Source organism: Mastigoproctus giganteus, chromosome 1 (assembly GCF_048544385.1).
Source record: "Mastigoproctus giganteus isolate SK-2022 chromosome 1, ASM4854438v1, whole genome shotgun sequence".
Taxonomy (NCBI): domain Eukaryota; kingdom Metazoa; phylum Arthropoda; class Arachnida; order Uropygi; family Thelyphonidae; genus Mastigoproctus; species Mastigoproctus giganteus.
Window position 1 is genome coordinate 140,138,186 of NC_143575.1, and position 27,359 is coordinate 140,165,544.

A 27,359-nucleotide genomic window follows, 5' to 3' on the forward strand; every position below is an offset into this window, starting at 1 on the left:
ATGTGCAAAGTTCATTGGGTAGACTTCTCAGTGTAGTCTGTGCTTGTTAACAGGAGAGACTGCTTCTAGAGGGATGTGATAAACTTAAATAGAAAGGGTTCAAGAATATTTGCTGATGCTATTCAGGCAGTGTTAGGTGAGTTGTAAAACTGCTAGCTTCAGGGAATACACAGACTGATAGACTAAAAATCTATTAGGGTGGAGGTGAAAGTGATTATCGCATGGCTTTTTTTTTTAAACATGCAGCAACCTGGAAAAAAAGATGTCAGGGATTTCAAGGCTATGAGTCATCATGGAACAGGTAAATACATGGGCTGAGTTAGGGAGTTTAAGAGTAGCAAGAGGTGCATGTATACTTGCATGTACACCAATGATGCTAGGAGTACAGTAATTAAATTTGACCAGCACATCAAATTTGATGTGCTGGTCAAGTCATCAAATACAAATTGGCATCAGTTGAGGCATATGATGCAAGAAAGCAAGCTTATACAGCATCAGCAAAAAAAAAAAAAAAAACCACCCCTTCCCATCCATTCGCTCCAAAGTTTTGTCTAGTTAAGCCTTAAATTTATTTGAGCTATCAACTTCCACAACAACAACAACAGATGGAAGTCTGTTCCAGCAATCAACTACCCGCTGGTTAAAGGCAAATTTCCGCACATCTATTCTACAACTGTTTTTCCTCAATTTGAATCTATGCTCCCTTAGGTTCTTAATCTGAGGAAGCGGAAATATCCTGTCTGCATTGAGCCTGCTCAAACCATTCAAGGCCTTATACACCTCGATCAGATCACCTCGCAACAAATGCAGACATTGTTATTATTAGCCATATGGCGCAAGGAAGCCTGAGGCTTATGATGCACCAGCCAAAAAAAAAATAAAAATTCTGAATTACCCTGAGAGAGAGAGAGAGAGAGAGAGAGAGAGAGAGAGAGAGAGAGAGAGAGGGGTGGGGGAGTCAGAAGTAGAAGGGAATCACCAAGAAGAGAAGAATGATGATGATATCCAACCCAGGACCCTGGGTGTGCCAAGCCCATACTCATCAGATGTGAGCCCCTCAGAGACATGGTGTTACTCAGATATAAAGGATGCAGAATTTGAATATGGGGAGTGCAATATATACAGAAGGGAAAGACAGGAGAGAAAGGTGGGGTTGGGAGGTGATGCTCTTAGTTAAAAAGCATATGTATGGCCAGTACAATGTTGAATCATTGTTGAATCAGTACAATGTGACATAAGCACTGGGAAAACAAAAATGAAAGTGGGTGTGTGTTATAGGCCCAATGACTCTGCTGAGTACAATGAACAACTGTACAGAGAAATAGAGCAGACGAGGAAATCAGAATTTTGTATAAGAGGGGAATTTAACTTTCCAGATATTGCTTGTGAGTTCTTTACTCACACACTAACAAGAGATTAACGCTATTGGCCTGATTATCAACAGTAATTATTCATGCATTAAGAATCTGCAGATAAAAGGACTACTAGGTGGCAGTGATCACAGTGTATTGATATGAGATTTACTTAAAGATGTAGCTACCTAGATGAAGCTGTCTAGATGAAGCTACCAGACTTTCCATACCAACCAAAAAATACTTTTCAAGACTTAGATCTATGAGCAGGGGTTCTCAATGTGGGTGATACCACCTCCAAGGGAGTGAAAATTGGCTTTGGGGGGAAAAAATCATGGGTATTATAATGTTTGTGGCCCTCCAAAGTTCAACCTACCTAATGACATCTTATTCCTTAATATTTAATTTCTCTTACTGGGGTTTCTTTTCCCCTGAGACAAGTGATTTTTAACATATAGGTATATTATATTAGGAGTGAGTGAGAAATTTTGATAAAAGGAAGATAGTGGCATGATTTAATTCAACCAACTTTGCTTTCATTAGGCATTAAATGCGTAAGTGCTTTCAGAGGTAATGTCTCCACAATCTTTGCCATTTGTGCCTTTCTGACAGCTGCAACCTTGGTGGCAGCACACTGATTGTGGTTTATTTTTTTATTCTTTGGTCAATATATGAGGCATGAGGAAATGTTTCAGTCTATTGTTTCTACTTTCTAAGAAATCGCTGGCAAATAGAGCAAAAAGTGTGGATAAGGAATTCTTCACATATATAAATGCAAAGAAGAGAAAGACAAACCAGATTGGACCCTTATGTAATGGGACATTGGATAGTATTAGATACCCCAGCTGAAGTTGCTGATGAACTCAACAATTACTTTGCATCAATATTTACAGAAGAAAAACCTCATGACAACTAATCCCGAAACCCACGACAGTTACAATGAAGAAGCCAGATTAGCATAAAGAAGAACGGAAGACAATGAGGGATGGTCACAGCCCTGCTGGCAGTATGAGCTGAGCATCCTTGCCTGGCTCACTTTAACTCCTTCCCCTGCAGGGAGGCGAGACAACCTGTCACCTCCTTGCCCTCCTGCCACCTATTTCTTTTCATTGGTGGCTATTTCCACTCCTCAACCTGGGGTCATTTTGCCTATTGTCCCCATACTTCTGCTTGCCCCTACTCTTCAATCTTCCCTCACACACTCTAACTTTTGCAACTATGTATGAGAGCCCCCAGTCCAAATTTAACTTGAAATCAAAACTGAACATACACCTAAAACCTTTTCAGCCTAACTCTACTCAAGTGATAAGTCCCATGCAAATATAATTATAACAATATATATATACTGGAATTGTGCTGAAGGGTTTAAATATTAAATGGCGTAAGTATTGTAAATATTGGCTCCAGTGTTAATGCTACTGTCTGTGGACAATTAGACATTACACGTGCATGGGTTGTATATGTACTTATTTATACATTTTTGTTTTTACATTGTTGTACTAATTAGGAGCATCAGGTATGTAGTGACCCCAACCAACCCGCTAGTTATATTTAAACCTAGCCCTGGTATGGATAGCCTTACATATAAAATATCAGATACATATAAAGAAAACAAAATTAATGAAAATCAACATTCTTCCACATAGCTATATCTCTGCTACTCCTCAGGGGCTTTGAGCAGACATATAGCCATACTAGAGGAATATATTATACATACCCATTTCTGTAATCTCCATATACCAGTTCTGCTGGGTTAATTACTTGGTGAATAATTTGGAATTATAAGAGTAATCTTATTGAATAAATGTACTTATTTTTATATAAGAACTTAATTTTAAATAAACAGGGTGATTTACGTATATTACAGCAAACTGTGGTAGGAGATTCAAAGCCCTACGGATATGTAACAGATTGAAATATCATAGTATATCACCTCCGTGTCCTGTGGTGGTCAGTCTGAAAATATTCAATTCCCCACCAAGGTTTAGATTTTATGTGTGTGTGTGGTACAGTTTATTGCACAGTTGTATCAGGTTTTGACCATGGCGTGATAGTTAACCTTGCTGTAGGCAACGTCACATTCTTTGCATTCCTGAGAGTGAGTTGGTGTTGGTCGTAATTTAGAGCTTGTTGTATTATTGTGGGAAGCAGATAACAATATGATATCTAACCATGCTAAAAATTATAGAAATATATGGTAATAATTGGCATGGTTATTGAAATTAAATGTGTTATCTGTAGGGTGTGGACTGGCAATGCTTTTCTAAGGCATGACAGCCCTGTATGTGCACTTGGGGATAACTATTTACAAATATATACAGCCTCTTTCATTGTGAATATTAACTCTGTTTCCGTACTTGTAAATAAATCTCGATTTAGTGGAAATGTATTATACCTATATGGTGATGTAGACCTGTGTATTTACATTCCTGGTGTTATTAACTATGCTTGTGGGGAATTATGAATTTGGACATCCAGGTACCGTGCGGATAGGTGTCGAGCCACACCTATGCGCAATTAACATGGGGTTCAAAAGAGGACCAAATTATAGCTCTAATTAGTTATTCATGTTAGAGTTTTCCGTGGAAAAAAATTTTTCTATGATACTATCAGGTATACTATCAGATATCTCAAACATAATCACTAAAAAACTAATAGCAATACTCAAAAAAATTAAATTAAAAATGGACAAGACCCTATATCCATACATTTACTGGATTCCCAAATTCCACAAAGACCCTACAGGGAAAAGGTTCATCACCACATGCAGAAACAGCTACAACAATATGACTGGCAAAATAATGGAATCCAAATTAAATATTATAACTAGCAATATCACATATGCAAAATTTATCTCCAATAACACAGTACATTGAATATATTAGAAATAACCACATCAACAATGTATACACATATGACTTCAAAAACTTGTTCACTAGTATATCACATGGCAATTTGATAAAAGTACTATTTGAATATTACATAGAATATCAAGATAAACTTGGATGTAAAAAATAGTAGTGGAAAGACCTTATCAACCGTAATGTGAAAAACAATTATATACAGATGGAAAATAGCATCTATGTGCAAATAAGAGGCGTGGCTATGGGTTCAAGTAGTTCATGCTCCATAGTCAACCTCTATTTGCGCTTTTATGAAAATAAATATAAAGAAGACATCACATACTACAGGTATATAAATGAGATACAAGTCATCAACTATACAGATTTCGACAACATAGTTAAAAAAATCTATCCTGAAGATTTGACTATAGAAAGAACCAACACAGAAAGCAACCTACAAGCCACCTACCTAGACAGTCAAATCACAATAACAAACGATTTTGTATATACCAAACACTACGAAAAAGAGACCTGTTCGGCTTCCCAGCAAATAAACTAACTAATTGGGAAACTAAATTAGACAAAAATGTACATGGAAACGTTATCAGAAACCAAACAAACAGAATTATACACATATGCAATAGCCCAGAAAGCATTATAACAGCTTTAATAAAACTGAAAAATACCCTTATCAAAAACAAAATTCCTGACAATTACATCAGACACCATATAAATGCAGCCACACAAGCTAAACTCATACAGCAACCAACTCACATTAGTCCTGATAGTATCATAGAAAAAATATTTTCCACGGAACATGAATAACTCTAATTAGAGCTATAATTTGGTCCTCTTTTGAACCCCAGGTTAATTGCGCATAGGTGTGGCTCGACACCTATCCGCACGGTACCTGGATGTCCAAATTCATAATTCCCCACAAGCAGAGTTAATAACACCAGGAATGTAAATACACAGGTCTACATCATCATAAAGGTATAATACATTTCCACTAAATCGAGATTTATTTACAAGTACGGAAACAGAGTTAATATTCACAATGAAAGAGGCTGTATATATTTGTAAATAGTTATCCCCACGTGCACATACAGGGCTGTCATGCCTTAGAAAAGCGTTGCCAGTCCACACCCTACGGATAACACATTTAATTTTAATAACCATGCCAATTATTACCATATATTTCTATCATTTTTAGCATTGTTAGATATCATATTGTTATCTGCTTCCCACAATAATACAACCAGCTCTAAATTTCAACCAACACCAACCCACTCTCAGGAATGCAAAGAATGTGACGTTGCCTACAGCAAGGTTAACTATCACGCCATGGTCAAAATCTGATACAACTGCGCAATAAACTGTACCATACACAAATAACATCTAAACTTTGGTGGGGAATTGAATATTTTCAGACTGACCACCACAGGACACGGAGGTGATATACTATGATATTTCAATCTGTTACATACCCATAGGGCTTTGAATCTCCTACCACAGTTTGCTGTAATATATGTAAACCACCCTGTTTATTTAAAATTAAGTACTTATATAAAAATAGGTACATTTATTCAATAAGATTACTCTTATAATTCCAAATTATCCACCAAGAAATTAACCCAGCAAAACTGGTATAGAGATTACAGAAATGGGTATGTATAACACATTCCTCTAGTATGGCTATATGTCTGCTCAAAGCCCCTAAGGAGTAGCAGAGATTGAGCTATGTGGAAGAATGTTAATTTTCATTAATTTTCACTAACTTTTGCCAATTTCTCCAGCTTTCTCTAAAATTTCATTAATTTTGTTGTCTTTATATGTATCTTATATTTTATATGTAAGGCTTTCCATACCAGGGCTAGGTTTAAATATAACTAGCGGGTTGGTTGGGGTCACTACATACCTGATGCTCCCAAGTAGTACAACAATGTAAAACCAAAAATGTATCAATAAGTTAAGTATATATATATATATATATATATATATTTTTTTTTTTTTTTTTAGGCCCTAGCCACTAAAATCTCTGGAAACTAGCAGGCAGAGCCTGCCAGTGTTGAATTTAAATCTACTGGGTACTCAGACCTGCCTCCACGGGGCAAGTGTGGGCAATGGGGGTGTCCCACTTGGGGCCCAATGGCTAAATGGTCAGAGATACAACATACCATGACATTACATAACAAAACACGGCCCATATACTTTTTATAAATTGCTGGCTTTCAGAGACTTCTGTGTTACACCTACAATGCATAAAATGTGGAGATGGGGAAACTCCTAGTGCTATCAAATGCTTTACACTTTAACAGTGTAAAGTATTTGCAACAGTGGAATTACCAGTGTAAAGTATTTGCTTTAAGAGCAGCTAACTGACAACCTAAGAACAAGGAAAATATTCTATTTAGATTGACGAATCCACTGTTACTGACAATAAGGCACTTCTAATGGCATTCATTCGTTATTTTGATGATGATTGTAAATTGAAAGAAGAGATGTTGTTTGTAAAATGTACAGAATCTGACTGCACTAGAGCATCCATATTCAAACTAAAGGAAGTTTACCTTTTAGTAAACTTCCTTTAATTTAATGAAAAACAAGTACCACTGGAAAATTTGGTATCTTGTGTCACTGATGGTGCTATCAACATGGTTAGAAGACAAAGGTTTAATAGCCCAACTAACATTGTGCACCAACATCATCTGGTTGAAAAAAATACTAGTCCAGTTCTTTGTCAATCTCGCAGTATAGTTATTAAAACCATCAATAAAATAAAGTCGCATAGCAAATATGATTGTCTTTTCAGAAAATTTCTGTGTTGTTAATGTTAAAGAACAGTACGTGAGGCTTCTTTTACATATAGAAGTTAGATGGCTTACTAAAGGAAACTGTCTAACAAGATTTGTAAACCTTTTTGATAAGATAATTAGTTTTTTGGAAAGCGAAGGAGACAGATTTAGCAAAAGAGATCAGCAAACACAAAAAAAAAAAAAAAAACATATACTATTGGCTTGGATTTTTCGAAAACTTAATGAAGTATCACTTCAACTTCAAGGGAAATTAATTACGGTGATAGACTGCAAATGCGTATTAAAAGTCTTCACTGAAAAACTGGAAATAATTTGAAAGAAATTCAATGAGAAAACAATATCGTGGTAGGCAAGAGTTAGTTGAAATCAATGAATCTCTCACCAAGAATGACCTTAAGAATTATTCAGATCATTTGTGTTCTTTAAAAGGTGAAATGAAAAATAGATTTTCAGATTTATTTTCTTTTGAAATGAAACCATGGATATTAGGATCTAAGTGGATACAATGTCGAGTCTGCTTGTGAAGAAATTCAAGAAGAACTCATTAATTTTAAAATATAACCAAAGAAGAATGCAAATATAAATTCGAAAAAGATGGAATGGCTGAGTTGTGGGGATCAAAAATAACTAAACTTCTTTATCCAACAATGTGGTCTGAAATGGTCAAAGTACTTCTTTGTTTTCCAATGTCTTATAGGGTTGAAAGTGGTTTTAGTTCAGTAAATTAAATATTAACAAAGGAAAGAAACAGAACTGATATATATGTTCAAGAGGAGACATTAGAATTAAACTTACTAACATCATACGAAACACTGAACTTTTGGCCAAGAAGCATCAGGCTCAGGATTCTATTGAATAAAAAGAGCAAGTATAGAGTATTTTTTGTTTAAAATTTCATGGGGGGCCATTACGAAAATAAATTGTCTAAAAAAGTCCTTTAGGGGTGATAATTCAAAAAAGGCTGAGAAACACTGACCTAGAGGGATGTTACATGAACTAATGAGATGTGTGGCAGAGAAGAAAAATGCATGGGATTATATAAATTATCTGGTGATACAGAAGCCAATGGTAGACAAACTAGCTCCAATCAAGTCATAAAGGAGACTAGGCAGGCTAAGGCAGATTATGAGAAATCTTTGGCAAAGCATGCAAAGAAAAACAGCAACTACTAAAGTAAAGAGGATGAATCACATTGGCACACTTTGTATTGATGGTTCAAACGTTGATGATCCTGCTCTGGTTGCTGACAAATTGAACGAGTGTTTTGCATCTACATTCACATATAAGGAATTCTTTAGGGAAGAGGAGCCAGAAGTTCATCATACTCTAACACATAGCTAAATGATTCAGTAATAACTGAAAGGAAAGTGGAAGAGACCCTATAATTATGCAAGGGGCCCTGAGATTCAGGGTCCTTGCATCATTACTGAAGATGTGCAAATGTAATTCCAATTCATAAGGGGGGGGATAAAAGGGTGACAAGTAATTACAGACATGTTGGTTTAACTTCTTTTACAGGGAAGATAACAGAGTCACTGGTTAAAGTAATTGTAGCACCATCCAGACAGGATTGTATGCAGTCATACTTCAGTCCCAGAATGGGTTTGTTAAGGGGAACCTAGTCTGACCAATTTGTTTGGATAATATGGTGCAGTTACAAACTGGATGCAAAAAAATAATTTTGATATCATATACATGAATTTCAGAAAACGTTTTTGCTACTGTTGCACCATAAAAGACTGCTGTACAAATTAGAGCAGTGTGATATTAAGGACAAGTTACTGCTATAGATAAAGTAATGGTTGAGTGGGAGAAGACAGTCTGCTCTTTGTGGCCTTATGTTATTAGTGGAATCCCCCAAAGGTTTGGTGCTACCCCTGTTGTTTTCTTCTGCATTTATTAATGAAACTGATAAAGGTATATCAGTCGTATGTCTAAAGTTTGCAGATGATACAAACGTCAACAGGGTGGTTAATGACAGCAATGATAGTATGCTACTGCAACAAGTTCTAGAAAATATAGGCAGTTGGGTTTAAAATTGGCAATTGAGGTTTAACACTGACAAATGCAAAATACTGCATATGAGTAGCAGTACTGTGTAGTATCACACAGTTGGTATGTTAATACCAACTGTAGATACTGCACTTAGGGTAGTGGAAAATAAAAAAACATCTCGGGGTAATTGTGCAATCAGAAATGAAGTTCTCTGAGCTGTGCAGACAGGCTGCCAAGACAACTCATGAGGTTTTGTCATATGTATACAGGAATTTTGACAGAAGGGATAAGGAGGTAATTATCCCATTGTATAAGGCAATGGTCAGGTCTGGAGGCCTCATTTTAGAAAGGATGTAGAATCCCTAGAATGGGTACAGAGAAGGGGCAATGAGATGGTGAGGGGAACAAAGAGGTGTTTTATCAAGGAAGGCTTCAGCTCTGCAAATTGCAGAATTGGAGACTAGGCACCTGTGAGGTGATCTGACTGAGGGATTTCTTTAAGGAACAAGTATCTATAGAAAAGGCATGTTACACACGAGAAGATATAAATTCAAATTGAGGAAAGAATGTTGTAGAATAGGTGTGCAGAGATTTGCTTTCAGCCAGAGGGTGGTTAAATGGCTTTTTTTTTTTTGGCTGATGCTGTATAAGCATACCATCTTGCATCATTTGCTGCTACTAATAGTTGTCTCACCAACACCTGATTCAACAGCAATATATATATATATATATATTTTATTTTTTTTTAGAGATTCACTTTTGAGTCTTTCCAAGCAAGCATCCAACTTAGTTTTCACAGAAACAAGAACACTTTCTCCCCTTGTAAATATCTCATTTATGTAATATTCACCTAAATTACATACTGTAATTATAATAACAAATAATATGCTGATGAAAATGTAGTTTGGAAAAACAGATAGATCTGATCTCTCAGGAAGCATACAATTCAACAGGCAGATTGTATTTCACTAGCCAAAGGCATACTGTATTGTGCCTTGGGCAACATACAGTATGTTTTAAAGAGGAAAGGGGGGCTTCAGTTAATTCAGTGAGTCGTTGTTGTTGTTTGGTTTTTAGGAGCATTAACAACTAAGGCCATATTGCTCAAGGGATATGCGGTGGTCATTCCCTGACCTTTCTGCATCCTCCATATAATGCGCCATAATCAGGTGATATATAAAAATTTACCTGGCTACGCCTTCAGTGAGTCAGTTAAGCAGGTCAGTCAAGAGTGCTTCTACTGTATTAGTATTAGTCACATAGCATAAGGAAACCACAGATTTTTTTGCTACATTTTAGTAAAAAAATATATATACTTATATAATAAGATAACTAAGTAAAAAGAAAAATAACAAAAAATAGACAATCTATGTGTTTCCCCTTCTCAATGTTATAAATGATTCCAGAATTAGGGCCACAAACAGTGGATCTTGTCTACCCTCACGGTAACTTATTCTAGTAATTAACAACTACTGGCTAACATAAAACTTTTCATGATCCAATCTAAATTTGTAACAATTCCCGAAATTTGATTTTATGGCCCTAATTCTGGAATCATTTATAACAGTGAAAATTTTGCTTTATTCATTTTTCTTTCTCTCTCAGAGTCTTATAGACCTCAATCAAGCCCTTTCTACGGTGACTCACTTCTAAGCTTGTAATGAACATATTTCATATCTTTCTTCATATGAAGAAATGGGTGTACCGCTACAGATCTCACCAAACCACTGCTTGTCGTTAGACCATTTAAAGAAATTCAATGCCATTTTTTTTTTTTTTTTATGAAAACTTCAAACACAAAAGGTATTAGAACTTATAGTACTGAATACCGTGCATGGCTTGAAATTTGAGAAGATAAAAGATACTATTTACGTTAGATTTCAATTTCCATAGACTATAATTTTAAGGACATGTGTGAAGGAGGGTTATTCCAGAAAACAGAAGCTGACAGAATAAATGAGGAGGAAGAAAAGTTGGTTCTGGGAGTTTGAAAATGGACATTAAAAGGATGCTGATGGGATGTGGCAGGTGTTTGTACTGGTTTGGAATAGAGAGAGGAGAAATTATAGATGTAAATTCAGATGAACAGTGCTCATGGAAGTACTTACAGAAAAAGCATGCAGCAGAAACAGAATGCCTATGAGACAGAGGGTGGAGAGACTTTGTAAAAGATAAGTCATTAATTAACCTGATGAATGAATGGAGTCTAGAGGCATGGAGAGGTTGTGGGGGGACACCATGCTTGATTTGGGAACAATATTCAATGGTAGGACAGATTTGAGTTTTGTAGAGTGAGAAGCTATTTGGAAGAAAAGTAATGTCAAGAGAAAAAGAGAAAACCCAGTCTTTTAGATGCAGAGGAAGCAATATTTGTGATATGCTTATGCAGAGAGAGAGAGAGATTAGAAATCTGAGTAATCCTAATAGATATACGTGATCTTGTCTAGAATTTCATTAAATATAAGCATAGGAGCAAAAGAATCCTTTTTGCAAGATATAAGATAGGACTGAGATTTAGAAGGATTGAAATTAAACAAGTTATCTTGGAGACGAGCATTTAAGGAATTGATAGTGGCTATTTGAGAGGGCGAATCTCTTTGCACAGGTTTATGAATAAAATTTCCAGTCAATGGAAGAAAGTCATTAATATATAAGAGAAAAAAAATAGTCAAAAGAACTCCATGGGAAACACCAGCATTACTGGAAAAGTTGGAAGACAGCGCCATGTACCATCATCTGCAGTGAGTGGTCAGAGAGAAAATTGGATACCCAATTGCAGATAACAGCCAGCAATCCATAAGATGGAAGGTTATTTATAAAATCTTTATGCCAAATGTGATCAAATGCCTTTGAAATGTCAAGAGTAACTGCTTGAGTTTCATTAAACGTTTCCACTGAATCTGTCATTAGATGAGGTAAGATAAACCAGTGGATTGACACTGGCGGAATCTATAATGGTGAAATCTATAATCAAGTGAAAGGTTTGTAGATAGTTTAGCAGTTAATGGATTTTTCCATTACTTCAGAAAAATTAAAAGTAAATGCATTTAGCTCTCTGTTAGAGTTTGATTAACTTCTGGCCTCCTCTTCCCCACAAAATTCCTCATGTGTGACTGTAGATGCAAACTACTCACTCAGTTTGTCAACTACCTGAACAGGATCATCAACAGTCTAACCGTTGATATCAAAGGGACCAACCTGATTCATCCATCCCTCCTAGAGTTTACATAATTAAAGATGTATTTGCTATTTTTCTTTGCGTCCTTTGCCAAAGATTTTTGTAATCCGCCTTCCCTTGCCTAACCTTTTTTGCTACTTGATTACAGACTAGCTTATATCTGCCATAAGCTTCTGTGTCACCTGATACTTTATGTATCCCATGTATTTTTCTTCTCTGCCATGATTCTTATTGGTTCATCTGACATCCATTTAGGCCTAAACCTTGAACAGCATTCTTTGTTGGCATGAAAATTCTAGTAGCTTCCAAGATTAATTCCTTGAATGCTGCCCATGTAGAATTTGTTGTTGGTAACATCATCATCATCAGTTGGTTCCACTTTATAGAATTTAAAAACTGTCTGAGATCACCACAGTCGCCTTTACAAAAGCAAAACCCCTTCCCTTTACCCCTGATGGTAGTTACATCTTTAAGTAAATTCCACATCAGTACACTGGTTACATCTCAAATATAATGACTCATCTAGTCATTTAAGAAATTAAATTAAATAGTCACAGTCTTATACAAGCACAGTACAGACATTCCTCATAGTATCATGTGCACAAAACCATTTTGAATTCTGAATGTCGCAGCAGTCATCAGACAAATTTTCACCTCCCTGAAGTTTCGTAGGAAGCCTGCACAGAAGAAGACCTCTAACATTTATAAAGGGATTTATAAACAGATCACTCTTGAAGTCAAGAGCGAAGGCTCCATACCCACCATTGGAAATACAGCCATAAAAGGCCAAAACTCTTGTTAAGTCACAGAGGATTCAGGTACCAACCGTAAATATGGGCTATCATCCTCCGACATACTACATGACGTCACATTGTTAACCATAATGTATAATACTAAGAGTCTGACAGGGAATATCAGACTGGATGTATGAACAAGTACTACTTCTGAAGCAAAATGAACTGTACAGGAAATAATTAGGAAAACTGAGATGAGCAGTGGTTGAATAAACTGATAATTGGGATTCTATCATAAAAAGTAAGTGGGGCTTGGTAGACTAAATGAAAATGGACATCATCAAGATTGGAAGTGAGGCCATTTATATTTACGAATCTATATCCAAAACTCTGGAATACCCAGGACAGTTCTTTTACTTACAGCAGCATGATGGGGGAAGACCTTCCTCATCCAACAAATTACACACTTTGGTGCATTCTCTCATTTTGGAGATTGATTATAGGAGTGGCTGCAAAAGCTGTTGTTCCTGCAATGATGGAAGATCACAGGAAGCAGTGTGTGGGGTGGGTGGGAATGGCAGGAAGTGGTTTACCATGATCATCAGATCTAAAGATTTGGATATAAGTCAATTGCAATATGCCACGTTCTTATCTTGAAGAGCCTTAGCACATTTATTGGAAAACCAAGGTTTAGGTAAAAGATGAGATTTTAAAGTGGAGTGTAGAATAAAGGATTTCATCCATATACAAGAATTATTTCATTGACACAATCTGAGCAAATACTGACGTCTGAAGGTTTAAATCAGTAATCCAACCAAGGAAAAGAAGAATAGCAATCTTGCAGGTCATGCCATTTTGCATTCTTGTAATACCAAACAACATGCATCTGAGAATGGCCATGAGACAAAGGCTTCATTGCAGAAGAGGTCATCACTAAGTTGTGATCTGAGGTGTCAAGAGGACCACTCACCTTGACTGTGTACTTGAGAGGGCTATTTGTGAGAAAAAAGACCAAGATTATGTGACTAGGATTGATGGGTATTCTGGTAAGTAAATGAACAATCTGTGTGTGTGTGTGTGTGTGTGTGTGTGTGTGTGTGTGTGTGTGTGTGTGTGTGTGTGTGTGTGTGTGTGTGTGTGTGTGTGTGTGTGTGTGTGTGTGTGTGTGGTCACTGGTAATTGAAAAAGCCTCAGCATCTTGACCAGATGAGTCTATGTGACTAGAAAATGGCAGCCAGCTGGAATTGTAAACATTAAAATCATCATGGAAAATTACCTCACTGTTAGGATACAGTTGGACTGCAGAAAGTCAAGTTTCAAAGAAAGGAAATCAAAGAGTTTCAAGTGATTAGTAGCTGAGGGAGAATGATAGATGCAGCAGAATATTTTACAGAATTAGAGACATTTTAAGCCAGAGAAGATTCCAAAATACTAAGTCTCTGACAGGGAATATCAGACTGGACGTATGAACAAGTACTACTTCTGAAGCAAAATGAACTGTACAGGAAATAATTAGGAAAACCGAGATGAGCAGTGGTTGAATAAACTGATAATTGGGATTCTATCATAAAAATTAAGTGGGGCTTAGCAGACTAAGTGAAAATGGACATCATCAAGATTGGAAGTGAGGCCATTTATATTTATGAAATGAATGAGGAAGTCTTTGAGAGGGTTAGATCATTTTGCAGATAAGTTTGTTTTAGCAGTTAGCCTATTCATGATGTATTCAATAGTAGGAAAAGGTTGGGAGGACATGTTGCATGAAGTAATAAACTTTTTGGATATGGAGCACACACAGCAAGAATCTATATAATAAATATATAGTATAAGTGTTACTTATTTGAGGTAGTGCACTATATGGTACCTCGTTGTGAAGAATGAGCACAATATGAGATACAGTTGAAATGATGCCTTTTACACTACTATTGTAGTTTTTTCCCTTTAAGAGTTGGTGTTTTTACACCAACTCTTAAAGGGAAAAATATTATGCCTAATTGCATTTATTCTTACTTAAACATAGCAAGAATATACCCAGCTCTTTGATATAACTTGGACTCAACCCCCCCCCACATGCACATTACTCAAATCCCCCCCAGTCATTATCCTGCAGAGTAGAAGCAGCAAGACTATACACTAGCTGATACAGATGTCCTAGAAAGTTAGCATATCTAGTGGCTGGCCTGCAAACACTGTTTTAGAGCTGTATCCTCAAAATGTAAGGAAGACAGGATCTTGCCATGATAACCATCATAACCTAAAAACAATTTTCAACCATATGCATGACGGAAGAGATGGGGCTGTTGGAGCTTTGCTCTGGAGAGTAAACATGGGTTTCACCAATTCAAGTCTCCAATAAACAAAGTAGTGGTATTAGTTGAGAGTCATCTGCTACATAGTATTGCCTGGTAACACCAAGGGGGGGTGGCATTCTGCTGTGTGGTGTGGAAGCTACCTCAACCCTCTGCTTACGTTGGCTCACACCTGGGTAGCCACATCTAGTATACTACATGCCATATTTCATGAATTTCACACAGATTATTCTAGGGGTTACTAACAGTCCCACCACTGTGAAAGTGCAAGCAGAAGAGTTGGTTGTTGCAGAATGACTAGACTTTGCCCAAATTTGATTCAAGCATCATCTGAATATCATTTCTGTCAGCAGTTTACACTCCCAGAGCAAGCCCTAGCTTGTTATATCAGAGAGAGAGAGAGAGAGAGAGAGAGAGAGAGAGAGAGAGAGAGAGAGAGAGAGAGAGAGAGAGAGAATGTCTTACAGCCTCAAAAACCAAGGACACAGTATTCCAAGTATGGTCTTACAACTGCCTTATATAGGAGAACTATAATATCCCTATCTCTACAAACAATTCAAAATCAATAAATCATCAATCTTGGAGAACTTCCAAGCTCAACCATATCGTAACTTCTAAATCCTCTTCTTCTTCTACTGTTTTTAATTCAACCCATCAAGTGTGTAAGTTATTTTGGGATTGCTATTCCCCAAGAATAAGGCCTTGCATTTTGTTGCATTAATAGCTGTCACTTTTCTGACCATCTACAAAGCCTATCCAATTCATCCTCAAGGAGTGCTGCTTGCACCGATCATTAGCCACTCTCCCAATTTTCACATTATCTGCCAAATTTTAACATCAACGCCTCTATTTCTTCATTGATATCATTAATGAAAATTAGAAACAACTGCGGTCTTTAAACAGATCCTGGGATACTCCACTTCTAACATTAGACCAATATGAAGACATACAGGTACGTGGAATGTTCTTGTGTGATAATAATAATCAAGTATTATTCGTTATTTCTATGGTTTATTTGTATATTATAAAATGATATTGTATAAGATATTTTAATATATTTATGGTGAAAGGGTAATGAATTTCCTGAAGAGAAATGGGAGGGAGAAGGGGAGAGGAAAAGCAACTAGCCAGAGAACAACAACAGTGTTGGCTGCAGTGTGAAAGTCTAGAAACTCAGAAAAGGATAATGCCTTTAAATGCAAAATGAATAACTACTGCTAAAGCATATGAAACCCTTGAGGAAACTAAAATATAGACAGGCAGTTGACTGTACATCAGGTGTAGCACTGCAGTCTGATATAAGAAATGCAGCCAGAAATTCTAATCATATAGAAGTAAACTAAATTTTCTGCTTCATGCCTTTTCAGGTATGCAGCAGAAAATTAAAGATACCAATTGAGGAGAACACATCCCACTGGGGCGCCTCCGTAGCCAGGTGGGAAGGAGCAGCAGTGCGTAGCACACGCTTCTTGATTAGACCGGGGTTCGAGCCCGTCACCACCAAATACGGAGGATGCGGAAAGGTCATTCAGGGAATGACCACCGCATATCCCGGAGCAATATGGCCTTAGTTGCTAATGCTCCTAAAAACCAAATAACAACAACAACATCCCACTGAAGTGTCTACAGAATACAGATACTTCAATGGGATGTGTTCTCTTGAATTGGTATCTTTAATTCCCCTTCCCTCTTCCAAACCAGTCTGATCATGTACTGCAACCAGTCAGCATTCATTTATTGTCCAACTTAAAACTAGCTGAACAAATTTTTCTCTTTCTTACATATCACTTGAACTTCCATTTTCTGGAACAATCTCCCTTTACACAAATTCAACTCTAATGTCAATAAGTATTTTCTTTTATCTTCTCAAACTTCAATCCATGCATGGTAAGTACTACTACAAGTTCTATTATCTTTCCTGTTTTTTTTTTTTTTTTTTCACGCCATTAAAAAAAATATATATGGAGAAGGATTCTCAGAAATTTGCACAACTGATGACTGATAGCACAGAAGATATTGATCTGCACCTTAGATTACCAACCATACAGCAGTAAGGGTAGATTTATATTGTGAATATACACCGATGAGCCAAAACATTATGACCACCTATCATTACCTAATATGATATTAGCTATCCACTTGCAGCCAAAATAGCCTCGTACCAGGCAAGGCATGAATGCTACAAGATTTCTAAACATGTCCTGGTACCAAAATGTAACCAGTAGATCCTTTAACTCCCGTAGGGTCCGTGGTTGAGACACCGTAGATCGGAGTTGCTGTTCCAACACAAACCACAGATGCTCGATGGGATTGATATCTGTGCAATACCTGGAAGTCTTCCTCAAGTTCGGCGAACTAGACTTGAACAATCCGGGTGGTGTGGCATGGCACATTATCCTGCTGAAAGATTGCACTGCCAGAGGGGAAGACCGTTGCCATGAAAGGGTGTACCTGGTCAGCAATGATGGTTAGGTAGGTTGTATGATGTCAGAAAATCCCGGCACATCATGGATGACTGGACACAGGGTATCCCAGCAGAACATTGCCCAAAGCATGACACCGCCGCCACTGGCTCGTTTTCATCCCATGGTGCATCTGGGCACCATCACTCCCCCAGGTAAACAACACACACATACCTGGCTGTCCACATAGGGCAACAGGAAATGTGATTCATTGGACCAGACAACCTTCTTCCAATCACCAATCAATCAAGGTCCAGTTTCGATGCTTGCGTGCCCATTGTAGGGGCTGTCGCCGGCGAATCGTGGTTAGCATGGGCACTTGAAGCGGCCTGCAGCTACACAGCCCCATTTTCAGCAGGGTTTGATGTACTGTGTGTGGTGACACATTACTCCTGTCACCAGCATTCCATTACCAGTGAATTGTGCCACAGTCGCCCATCTGTTGCCATGTACCATCCGGGAGAGCCTTTGCTCACCTTGAGCATCGATGAGCCGTGGTTGTCCAACACCTCGCTGGCGGTTCGTGGGCTTCCCTTCTTTGGATCACTTTCAGTAGGTACTAACCAAGGCTGACTGTGAGCATCCCACCAGCCGTGCCATTTCAGATATGCTCTGACCCAGTCATCTGGCCATTACAATTTGGCCTTTCTCAAACTAGCTTAAGTCCGCTGCCAATGGTCTGCTGACGAGGCTACTAGAGACGGTCGTGTTCAAAGCCGCTAAGTGGATTTTTCTTATTTATTGATTTAAATTATTGTTTTTCTAAAACTTTTGATTTAAATTTAGTAGTATAACATTATTTTGTGATTTTCTGATTAATTTGGTGAATTTATTCTTTACTCGGCCTTGTAATTACATAAAAGTATCGGTAAAGGTTTCCACGTGTTTCAACTCCGCTACCGTTCGTAATTTTTCCCGCCTTTGTGATACGATAGTTATATACCGTACTAGATAGCGTTAGTTGAATTTCGTTAGCAGTTAAATTGTACGTTTAAATAAATACATATAACGACTTAGATTACAAATATAATATAATTAATTATATTTAACATAATTAATAACATAACATAATTAATTATAATAAATTAATAGAATCATGACTCAGACCAGAGCAGCAAAGCAAAAGGCTCAAGCTAATGGAAGTGCTGTGGCTCAGAGCAGAACTGAGGGGGGCAGTTGTCCTCTGACTCACAGCCTTATAAAATGCACTGTTTGCTTGATGTTTGCAGAGCAATCGGGTACGGAACATGATACTGCCAAGGGGGATGTCTTTGTGTGTGCGCGATGCAAGGAGTGTATCGATATCCGGCAACAACTCGGCGTTCTTGTGGGCCTATATGAGAGCTTGAAGGACAGGGTGGATGCCCTCGAAGAAACTAAATTGAGGGGCCCATCAACGCCAGAGCTTGCACTTGGGCATCGCGTGACACAGAGACAACCCCCAAGGCAGAATGCGCTGGTCCCGAAGGAACTAGTAGTTGTTGGTGACTCTATTGTCAGGGAAACGGGGAACATGCTTTGTAAAAAAGATAGGTGGAACAGGACCAGGGTATGTCTGCCAGGGGCAAAGGTTGATGACATTGTAGAGCGAATATCATCTTTTAAGGGCACAAAAGGTGATATAGTTGTACACGTTGGCACTAATAATATTAAGAGTAGGAGACCGGCAGAATTACTTAACAAGTACAGGTCACTGTTGAACAAAAGCCGAGAATTAGGGTTGAATTTGAAAGTGTCTGCAATTCTGCCCAGACACGATAGGAGGGAGTATATAATGAGAGCCTTGTCGATCAATTCGGCCCTGGAAAGATTGTGCAAGGCTCAAGGGGTAGAATTTTTTTCAGCCTGGACTGTACTTGTTAACAGGAGAGATTGCTTCTACAGGGATGGGATACACTTAAATAGAAAGGGTGCAAGAATATTTGCTGATGCTATCGAGGCAGTGTTAGGTGGGTCGGAAAACTGCTAGCTTGGGGGGAGACAAAGACCCATAGATTGACAGTAGCCACTGGCAGAGGTGAAAGAGATTCTTGCACTGCTTCTATTAGAATGAGCAGAAGCCTGAAAAACAAGATGCATGGTATTTCAGAGACTGCTGGGAGCCATTGGGGTACAAGTAAACACATGGGTTGTGTTAGGGTAGCTAAGAATAGAAACAGGTGCAGGTATACCTGCGTGTACACCAATGCTAGGAGTTTAGTAAATAAATTTGATGAATTTGAAGTATTGCTCAAAACATCAAAGGAAGATATTGTTGGGATATCAGAGACGTGGTGTCACACAGATATAAGGGATGCAGAACTGCAATTTGGGGAGTACAACGTCTACAGAAAGGATAGACAGGATAGGAAGGGGGGAGGGGTTATGCTATTAGTTAAGAAACACATAAAAACCAAGGAAGTGAAGCCAGTCGACATCGCTGGACAGTGCAGTGTTGAGTCAGTTTGGTGTGACATAAGCATTGGGAGATCAAAATTGAGAGTAGGAGTGTGCTATAGGCCTAATGACTCTGATGAGTATAATAAGAAACTGTACAGAGAAATAGAGTGGGCCAGTAAATCAGAGAGTCTTATAATGGGAGATTTTAATTTTCCAGATATTGACTGGAATTTGGGGGCTGGTTACTCACACACTAGCAGGGCTTTTGTGGATTTATTGGATGATTGTTTTCTACATCAGCATGTTCGGGAGGCAACTAGAGGGAGTAATACTCTTGATTTGATTATCAGCAGTGATTCTTCATGCATTAAGAATCTGCAGATAAATGAACCACTAGGTGGCAGTGATCACAGTGTGCTGAAGTGGAATTTAATCAAAGAGGTAACTACCATTAGGGGTAAAGGGAAGGGTTATTGCTTCTGTAAAGGCGACTACGATGGACTGAGACAGTATTTAAATTCTACTGATGATGTTACCAACAGCAAATTCAAAATGGGAAGCATTCAAAGAACTTATCTTGGAAGCTACTAGGCTTTACATACCAACTAAGAAATATTGTTCAAGGTTTAGGCCAAAATGGATGTCAGATGAACTAATGAGGCATATGGCAGAGAAGAAAAATGCATAGGATACTTACAAATTAACACATGACACAGAAGCCTATGATAGATACAAGTTGATATGCAACCAAGTTACAAAGGAGGTTAGGCAGGCGAAGGCAGATTACGAGAAATCCTTGGCAAGGGAAGCAAAGAAAAACAGCAAAGAGTTCTTTACTTATGTAAACTCTAGAAGGAAGGGGATGAATCAGATTGGTCCACTTGATATTGATGGGTCAACTGTTGATGATCCTGCTCAGGTAGCTAACAAACTAAATGAATATTTTGCATCGACATTCACACATGAGGAGTTAATCAGCAAGGGGAATGCCAGAGGTGTATTCAACTCTAGCAGTAAGCTAGAGAATCTTGAAATAACTGGGAGTAAAGTGGAGGAGAAACTGTTGAAGATAAACACAAGAAAGGCACCCGGGGTGGATGGGATCTATCCAGTTATATTAAAGGAGGCAGCAAAGGAAGTAAGCAAACCCTTTTCTTTGCTTTCTTTTGCTGATATTAGAACTAGTGTTGAGTAACACTAACATGACTGCAAACACTGATTTGAAGACATGACTACAAACACTGGTTATCAAAGCAAAGTGAACATGTGATAATTTATAAGCTGCTCATTTGTCAAAATTTTGAACTATAAATACACCACATTTAGATTAAATATGATTTTATCTCTATTCAGAAACTCTGAATTAAGTATTACTTTCACAAAATACTTTTTTAAATATAAATAAAATTCATGCTATAAAGCTTCCAAGGACTCATTTTATATCAACTTGATTAATTTATATTAACTAAGAGCACTGCTTAAAGCTTTACCAATCAAATTAGTCAAGAAGGCATCTATGCAATCTCTACAAGGGAATGGAAGCATGAGAAAAACTGCAGAAATTTGCTATTGTATTTTTAATATAAGGGTTAATTATTTGCCTTGCTAATCTAAATAGAAGTTGTAAAACTATCAAGCTTTTGCTGTTAAACAGACTAGGAAATCTGTTGTTTTAATGTATGTTTATTAGTTTTTCAGTTATCATCCAAGGTTTAAATTATATGGCAAGCAACTTTTTTTTTTTTTTTTTTTGTTGTTGTTATTTCACAAATAATTTTATGAGGATCATTACAATATCAATGAGAATTTTTTATTACTGGCTTATTAGGAAGTTAGGTAACATCATCAGGTGGTGGAAAAACCACCAGCTATAGCAAGTATGGTAGATAACTTAATACAGCATCCAAGTATCATGTCTGAAAGGCAAGTGAAGTGAACAGCCAAGTTATATTGTGCAGTGCATTGTTATTTTCTTGAATGAAAAATGAAACCGAGTGAAATTTTCATATGATTTAAAGTTCAGGAAGGTGATGATTATTTATCATTAGAATCACAGTGGTGCAAAGTCTTCAATGAAGGTCATGAGCATATGATTTTTGATTTGGTAGTTGTTGGTGCATCGGCTTCTGTGGCCATATTGCACCTCCCAAGGTTTTTGCAGTACTTTGATCCAAGCCCGAGGCGGGAATCGAACCCGCGACCTTTGGGTTGCTGGGCAGGTACTTTACCCGGTCGGCTATATGAGCATATGACAAATGATCTCTATGTTCAGCATCAAGAACATGGGCAATACCACTCATATTGGTTAGCCTATTGCAAACTACCGAAGGATAAGATCAAGCATGCAATACATAGAACTCATCAGTCCAAAGGCATATGTTTCAGCTCAGACTGCTGTTGTTGTTATTTGGTTTTTAGGAGCATTAACAACTAAGGCCATATTGCTCCGGGGATATGCAGTGGTCATTGCCTGACCTTTCCACATCCTCCGTATTTGGTGGTCACGGGCTTCAACCTCGGTCTAATCAAGAAGCATGTGCTATGCACTGCTGCTACTGCCCACATGGCTACGGAGGTGCCTTCAGCTCAGACAACGTCCCATCTCATACAATGGTGACCATGAAAGATTGAAAATGGGAGATGCTTCCTCACCCCGATACGATTTGAGCTTCACACTTTCTGATTATTATTTGTTCAGAACAAATAATAAGCAGACCAAGAAATTTTCAAAATAATGAGGACATCACTGAAACTGCAATTCTGGTTTCAAAATCAATCGTAAAATGTCTTTATAAAAATATTCAAGAAGTAACAACATTTGTATTACTGATATTTAATTCCATAAAATTTTATAAAAAAAATTGTCATTGATATCTGAAACATATCCTCATGTCTTTTACGTGTGAGTTAGACGTTGTGCAGTATCCCACATTAATGTTGCAAATGAATATTTTTTGTTAGCAGTTATCTACAAAAATTTAGTAGCTTCACCTCAGTTTCATTTGGCACCATACGTAACAGAATTTCTACAAAATCCTGGGATAATATCTTTAAATCCAGTGCATTTATAGCTTTGACTACTGTTTCTGAGGGGAACTCTACTTTTCGTCTCGATATAGCCATGTTCCGTAACCTGTTGTGCTCCAGAAGTGTGACCTTTTCAGGTACCTGAAAGAAAGCATAAACTTCACAAAGTTGATATACTAATTAAATGGTGATAATATAAAGTGTTTTTGCATTCGCACGCACAAATAAGGAATAAACAGTCAGTGTACTTTAATCATTAACTTAGAGTGATCAAATAACAGCTTAAATAATAATAACTTGTTGAGTCATGCAAAAAATGACAAAACGTAATTTGTCTATACAGCAATGCCAGAAGTTAATGATGTAAACAAATTAAATTTGAGATTTTGATTGCGTCAACTAATGCTGACATAGCTAGACTTACTGAGATGTGGTGCCACTCAGAGATATAAGATAAAAAATTTCATTTCAGTGAATATTATATGATTAAGAAAAATAGGGAGGTTAGGATGGATGAGTGAGGGGATGATGCTTCTCATCAAAAGTGCCTCGAGGCAGAAAGTATATTCCCTGAGTAAGATCAAGGTAAGGTGAATACTGAGTCAGCGTGGTGTCAAATAACTTGCAAACCCCAACGATATGGTAGTTGGGGTTTGTTACAGAAGAGAGAATATAAAGGTCTCTAATATCCTTGATTTACTTGGCTCTCAGATCTAGGATATTAGAGTCTAACTGTATAAAAGTATCAACTAGTCGAGTTTTTTGATACTGTTAGGAGCCTAACTGCATCAGAAACTTGACAGTGGAAGAACCAATAATAGGCAGTGACCACAATACCATAAAATGGGCTGTATCTTAAGAAATTTAGGGTCAAAGGTAAAGACTTCCAGTTTCAAGAGGCACTATAATGGAATGAGATATATTTCTTGAGGCTATTTATGAACATTTTTTGGCTTTCAAATTATGTTCACAAATAGCCACATTTTGGCTTCCAAAACATGTTCACACCAGTGGTCAAGTTCCATAAAAGTAAGATGCTAAAATAGATGACTTGTGATAATAAGAGTTTAATTGACCAGAAGCAACAAACATGACATAGCTGCAGACAACTGTGTAAATCCAAGTCATATGAGCATCATAAATGAATATGTAACAAAGCCACTGATGGAGTAAGACCAGCTAACACTGATTGCAAGAAAGCATTAACAAAGAACATTGAGAATGGGGACAAGAAGTTCCTTTTATATGTGAATACATATAAAAGGAACTGAATACATATAAAAGGAAGGAATATTCTTCCAAACCTCCTTGATGATGATAATGTTCCACTTCAGCAATGCCAGAACATGTGGTTTATGCATGATGGTGCACTGGCACATTTTGCTCGAGTTGTGACTTGGTATCTAACTAGAAGGTATGGTCAATGGTGGATAGGTAGAGGTGCGTCTGTAATTGGCCTCCCAGATCACCAGACAAATCCTATGGATTTTTGTATCTGGGGGTCATGTAAAAAGCTTGGTGTACACTTCTGACATTAATACAGTTGAAGAATTGGAGTGTTGGGTTGAATCAGAAATTACCCAGGAAAGCCTGAGAGAATTTGCAACTCAATGCAGAGAAGACTAGAAAGCTGCATAAGAATGCAAGGACAGCATTTTGAACACCTTTTGTAACATCCTGTAACATCTGTAAAATCCTGTGGTGTTGATACCAAAAATTAAAAATGTATTATCTTATGTTTAATAAAACCCCCTTAGCAAAGATTCACAGCTTTTTGCTATAATCAGTGCTCCCATAATCAGTGGTGAATCTTAACAGAATATGTGCATTATCTCGAAAACGGTTCATTTGCGGCCCAACGTTCACTGGGTCATTTTTGCTTATTTTAGTTTGTACTTTTCACCTTTAAATTATTGACCATAATTTTTGAAACACTCTGTATATATACACTGTGCTGCCCCTTTATTAGGTACCTAGTAGCGAGTTGAGCCTCATTTAGCCTTCAAAACAGCCTGAATTCATCTAGGCATGGATTGAACAAGATGCTGAAAACGTTGTAGGAATGGAGTACCATGCAGACATGAGTGTGTCATGCAGTTCCTTGAGATTCGATGGAGGTGTAGGCCTGCAGCGAACAGCCCTTTCCAGCTCATCCCAAAGATGTTCAATAGGATTGAGATCCGCGGACTGAGCGAATTATCCTGCTGGAAGTAACCATCTGACTGAGGATAAACTGTCAACATGAACGGATGCACTTGGTCAGCAACAATGTTTAGGTGTGACGTGGCATTCAGACGTGAATCTATGGGTGTCAATGGACCCAACGTGTGCCAAGAAAACATTTCCCACATCATAACACTGCCCCACCACCTTGCACAGTAGGTCATCAGATATGACGGGTCCATGAATTCATGTTGTTTTTGCCAAATTTTTGCCTTCCATCAACATGATGCATCATTTTGCCCTTCATTAGTGCCAACGGGTACAACAATATCACCTTTTGTGCCCTTAAAAGATGCACCAAGAACTTCAACTCGTCAGACGAAACAACTGTTTTCCAATTTGCGATAATCCAGTGCTGGTGTTGCTGTGCCCACAGGAGGCGTGTTCTCTTGTTCTTCACAGATAACAAAGGTACGCAATGTGGCCATCGGCTGTTGTAGCCCATCTGCGACAAAGTGTGACTAGTGGTCTGTTGCAATATTTTGTTCTGCACACCAAGGTTGTATTCTGACGTGATGTGCAACATTGCGGCCCGTCTGTCATCAACAAGCGATTTTCTTCCACAGGAGTGCCATTGAGAGGATGTTTTCTGTTCATTGCACCATTCTCGATACACCCTTGAAACTGTGGTGGTACATAAAAAGTTCAGGAGAACTGCTGTTTCAGAGATGCTTTGTCCAGCACGTCTTGCACTACTACCATGCCATGTTCGAAGTCCGTTAGATCACTCCTTTTCCCCATTCTTGCTACAGTTTTTACGCTTAACTGATACTAGAAAGGTTGTTCTGCTGCATTAATATCCACAACTGTGGTCAAGTGACTTGCAACACTGTGGGACGAACCATTTGTGTGCACAGCAGTGGTGTACCTAATAAAGTGGCAGCACAGTGTATATATATTAACACACTAAGAAAAGAAAGGTGGATTTCCTTTCTGGATTCCTACCCAATACCTTAAGTAGAAGAGAACTACTTGGATTAAACTAAAGGGTAAGTGGCACTAAAAAAGATATTTAAACTATATCAAGACACTCTATGAATCATACAAGAAAAGCACGTGGAACTTAAGGGCTAGAAGTCCAGTAATCCATTTGAGATCTAATTAATGAACAAAGGTTGGCAGGGTTGTTAATGACAGTAATGGCAGTGTGCTACTGCAACAGGATCTAGATAATTTGGGCAGATGGGCTAAGAAGTGGCAACTGAAGTTCAACCTTGACAAATGCAAAGTACTGCATATGGGTAGAAGTAACCCCAGAGAAACGTACCAACTGTGTGGTACTACACTTAAGGTGGTAGAAAATGAAAAAGACCTGGGAGTAATTGTGCAGTCAGATATGAAGTTTTCTGAGCAGTGCAGACAGGCTGCTAGGGCGGGTCATGGGGTTTTGTCAATGATATATAGGAATTTTGCTAGCAGGGAAAAGGAGGTGATTGTCCCTCTGTATAAGGCAATGGTCAGGCCACGCCTTGAGTACTGCGTACAGGTCTGGAGGCCTCATTTTAGGAAGGATGTAGAGTTGCTTGAGCGTGTACAGAGAAGAGCAACACGATTGGTGAGGGGAATGAAGGGATTCTCTTACCAAGAGAGGCTTAAGTTCTGCAAATTGCAGTGGCTGGAGACTAGGCACCTGCGCGGTGATCTGATTGAGGTCTATAAGGCCTTGAATGGGTTGAGCACGCTGAATTCTGATGGGATCCTTCCACTTGTTCAGATTACCAACCTACGGGGACATAAGTTCAAATTAAGAAAGGACAGATGTAGAATAGATGTGCGGAAATTTGCCTTTAGCCAGCGGGTGGTTAATTGCTGGAACAAACTTCTATCTGTCGTTGTGGAAGTTGATAGGTTAAATAAATTTAAGGAGGAACTGGACAGGCATTTGGAGGGAATGGTGTGATTTTTTTTTTTTTTTTTTTTTTGCTGATGCTGCATAAGCTCCTACACTTGCTTTCTTGCATCATGTGCCACTACTACTACTACAAAATAGGAGCAGCAGCATGCAGCAATTTGCATGGCATAACATAATAGAGATTACTCT

The 27,359-nt window shown here is 38.0% G+C and overlaps 1 protein-coding gene across 1 annotated transcript in view; it reads right to left on the reverse strand.

The window, feature by feature from the left end:
• Positions 1 to 27,359, reverse strand: part of Frl (formin-like protein) — a 708,708-nt gene that overhangs the window by 321,950 nt on the left and 359,399 nt on the right. Inside the window, exon 16 of the mRNA XM_090382384.1 lies at positions 23,060 to 23,236. Within this exon, the coding sequence (XP_090238510.1) occupies positions 23,060 to 23,236 (177 nt within the window). The remainder of the gene's footprint in view (positions 1 to 23,059; positions 23,237 to 27,359) is intronic.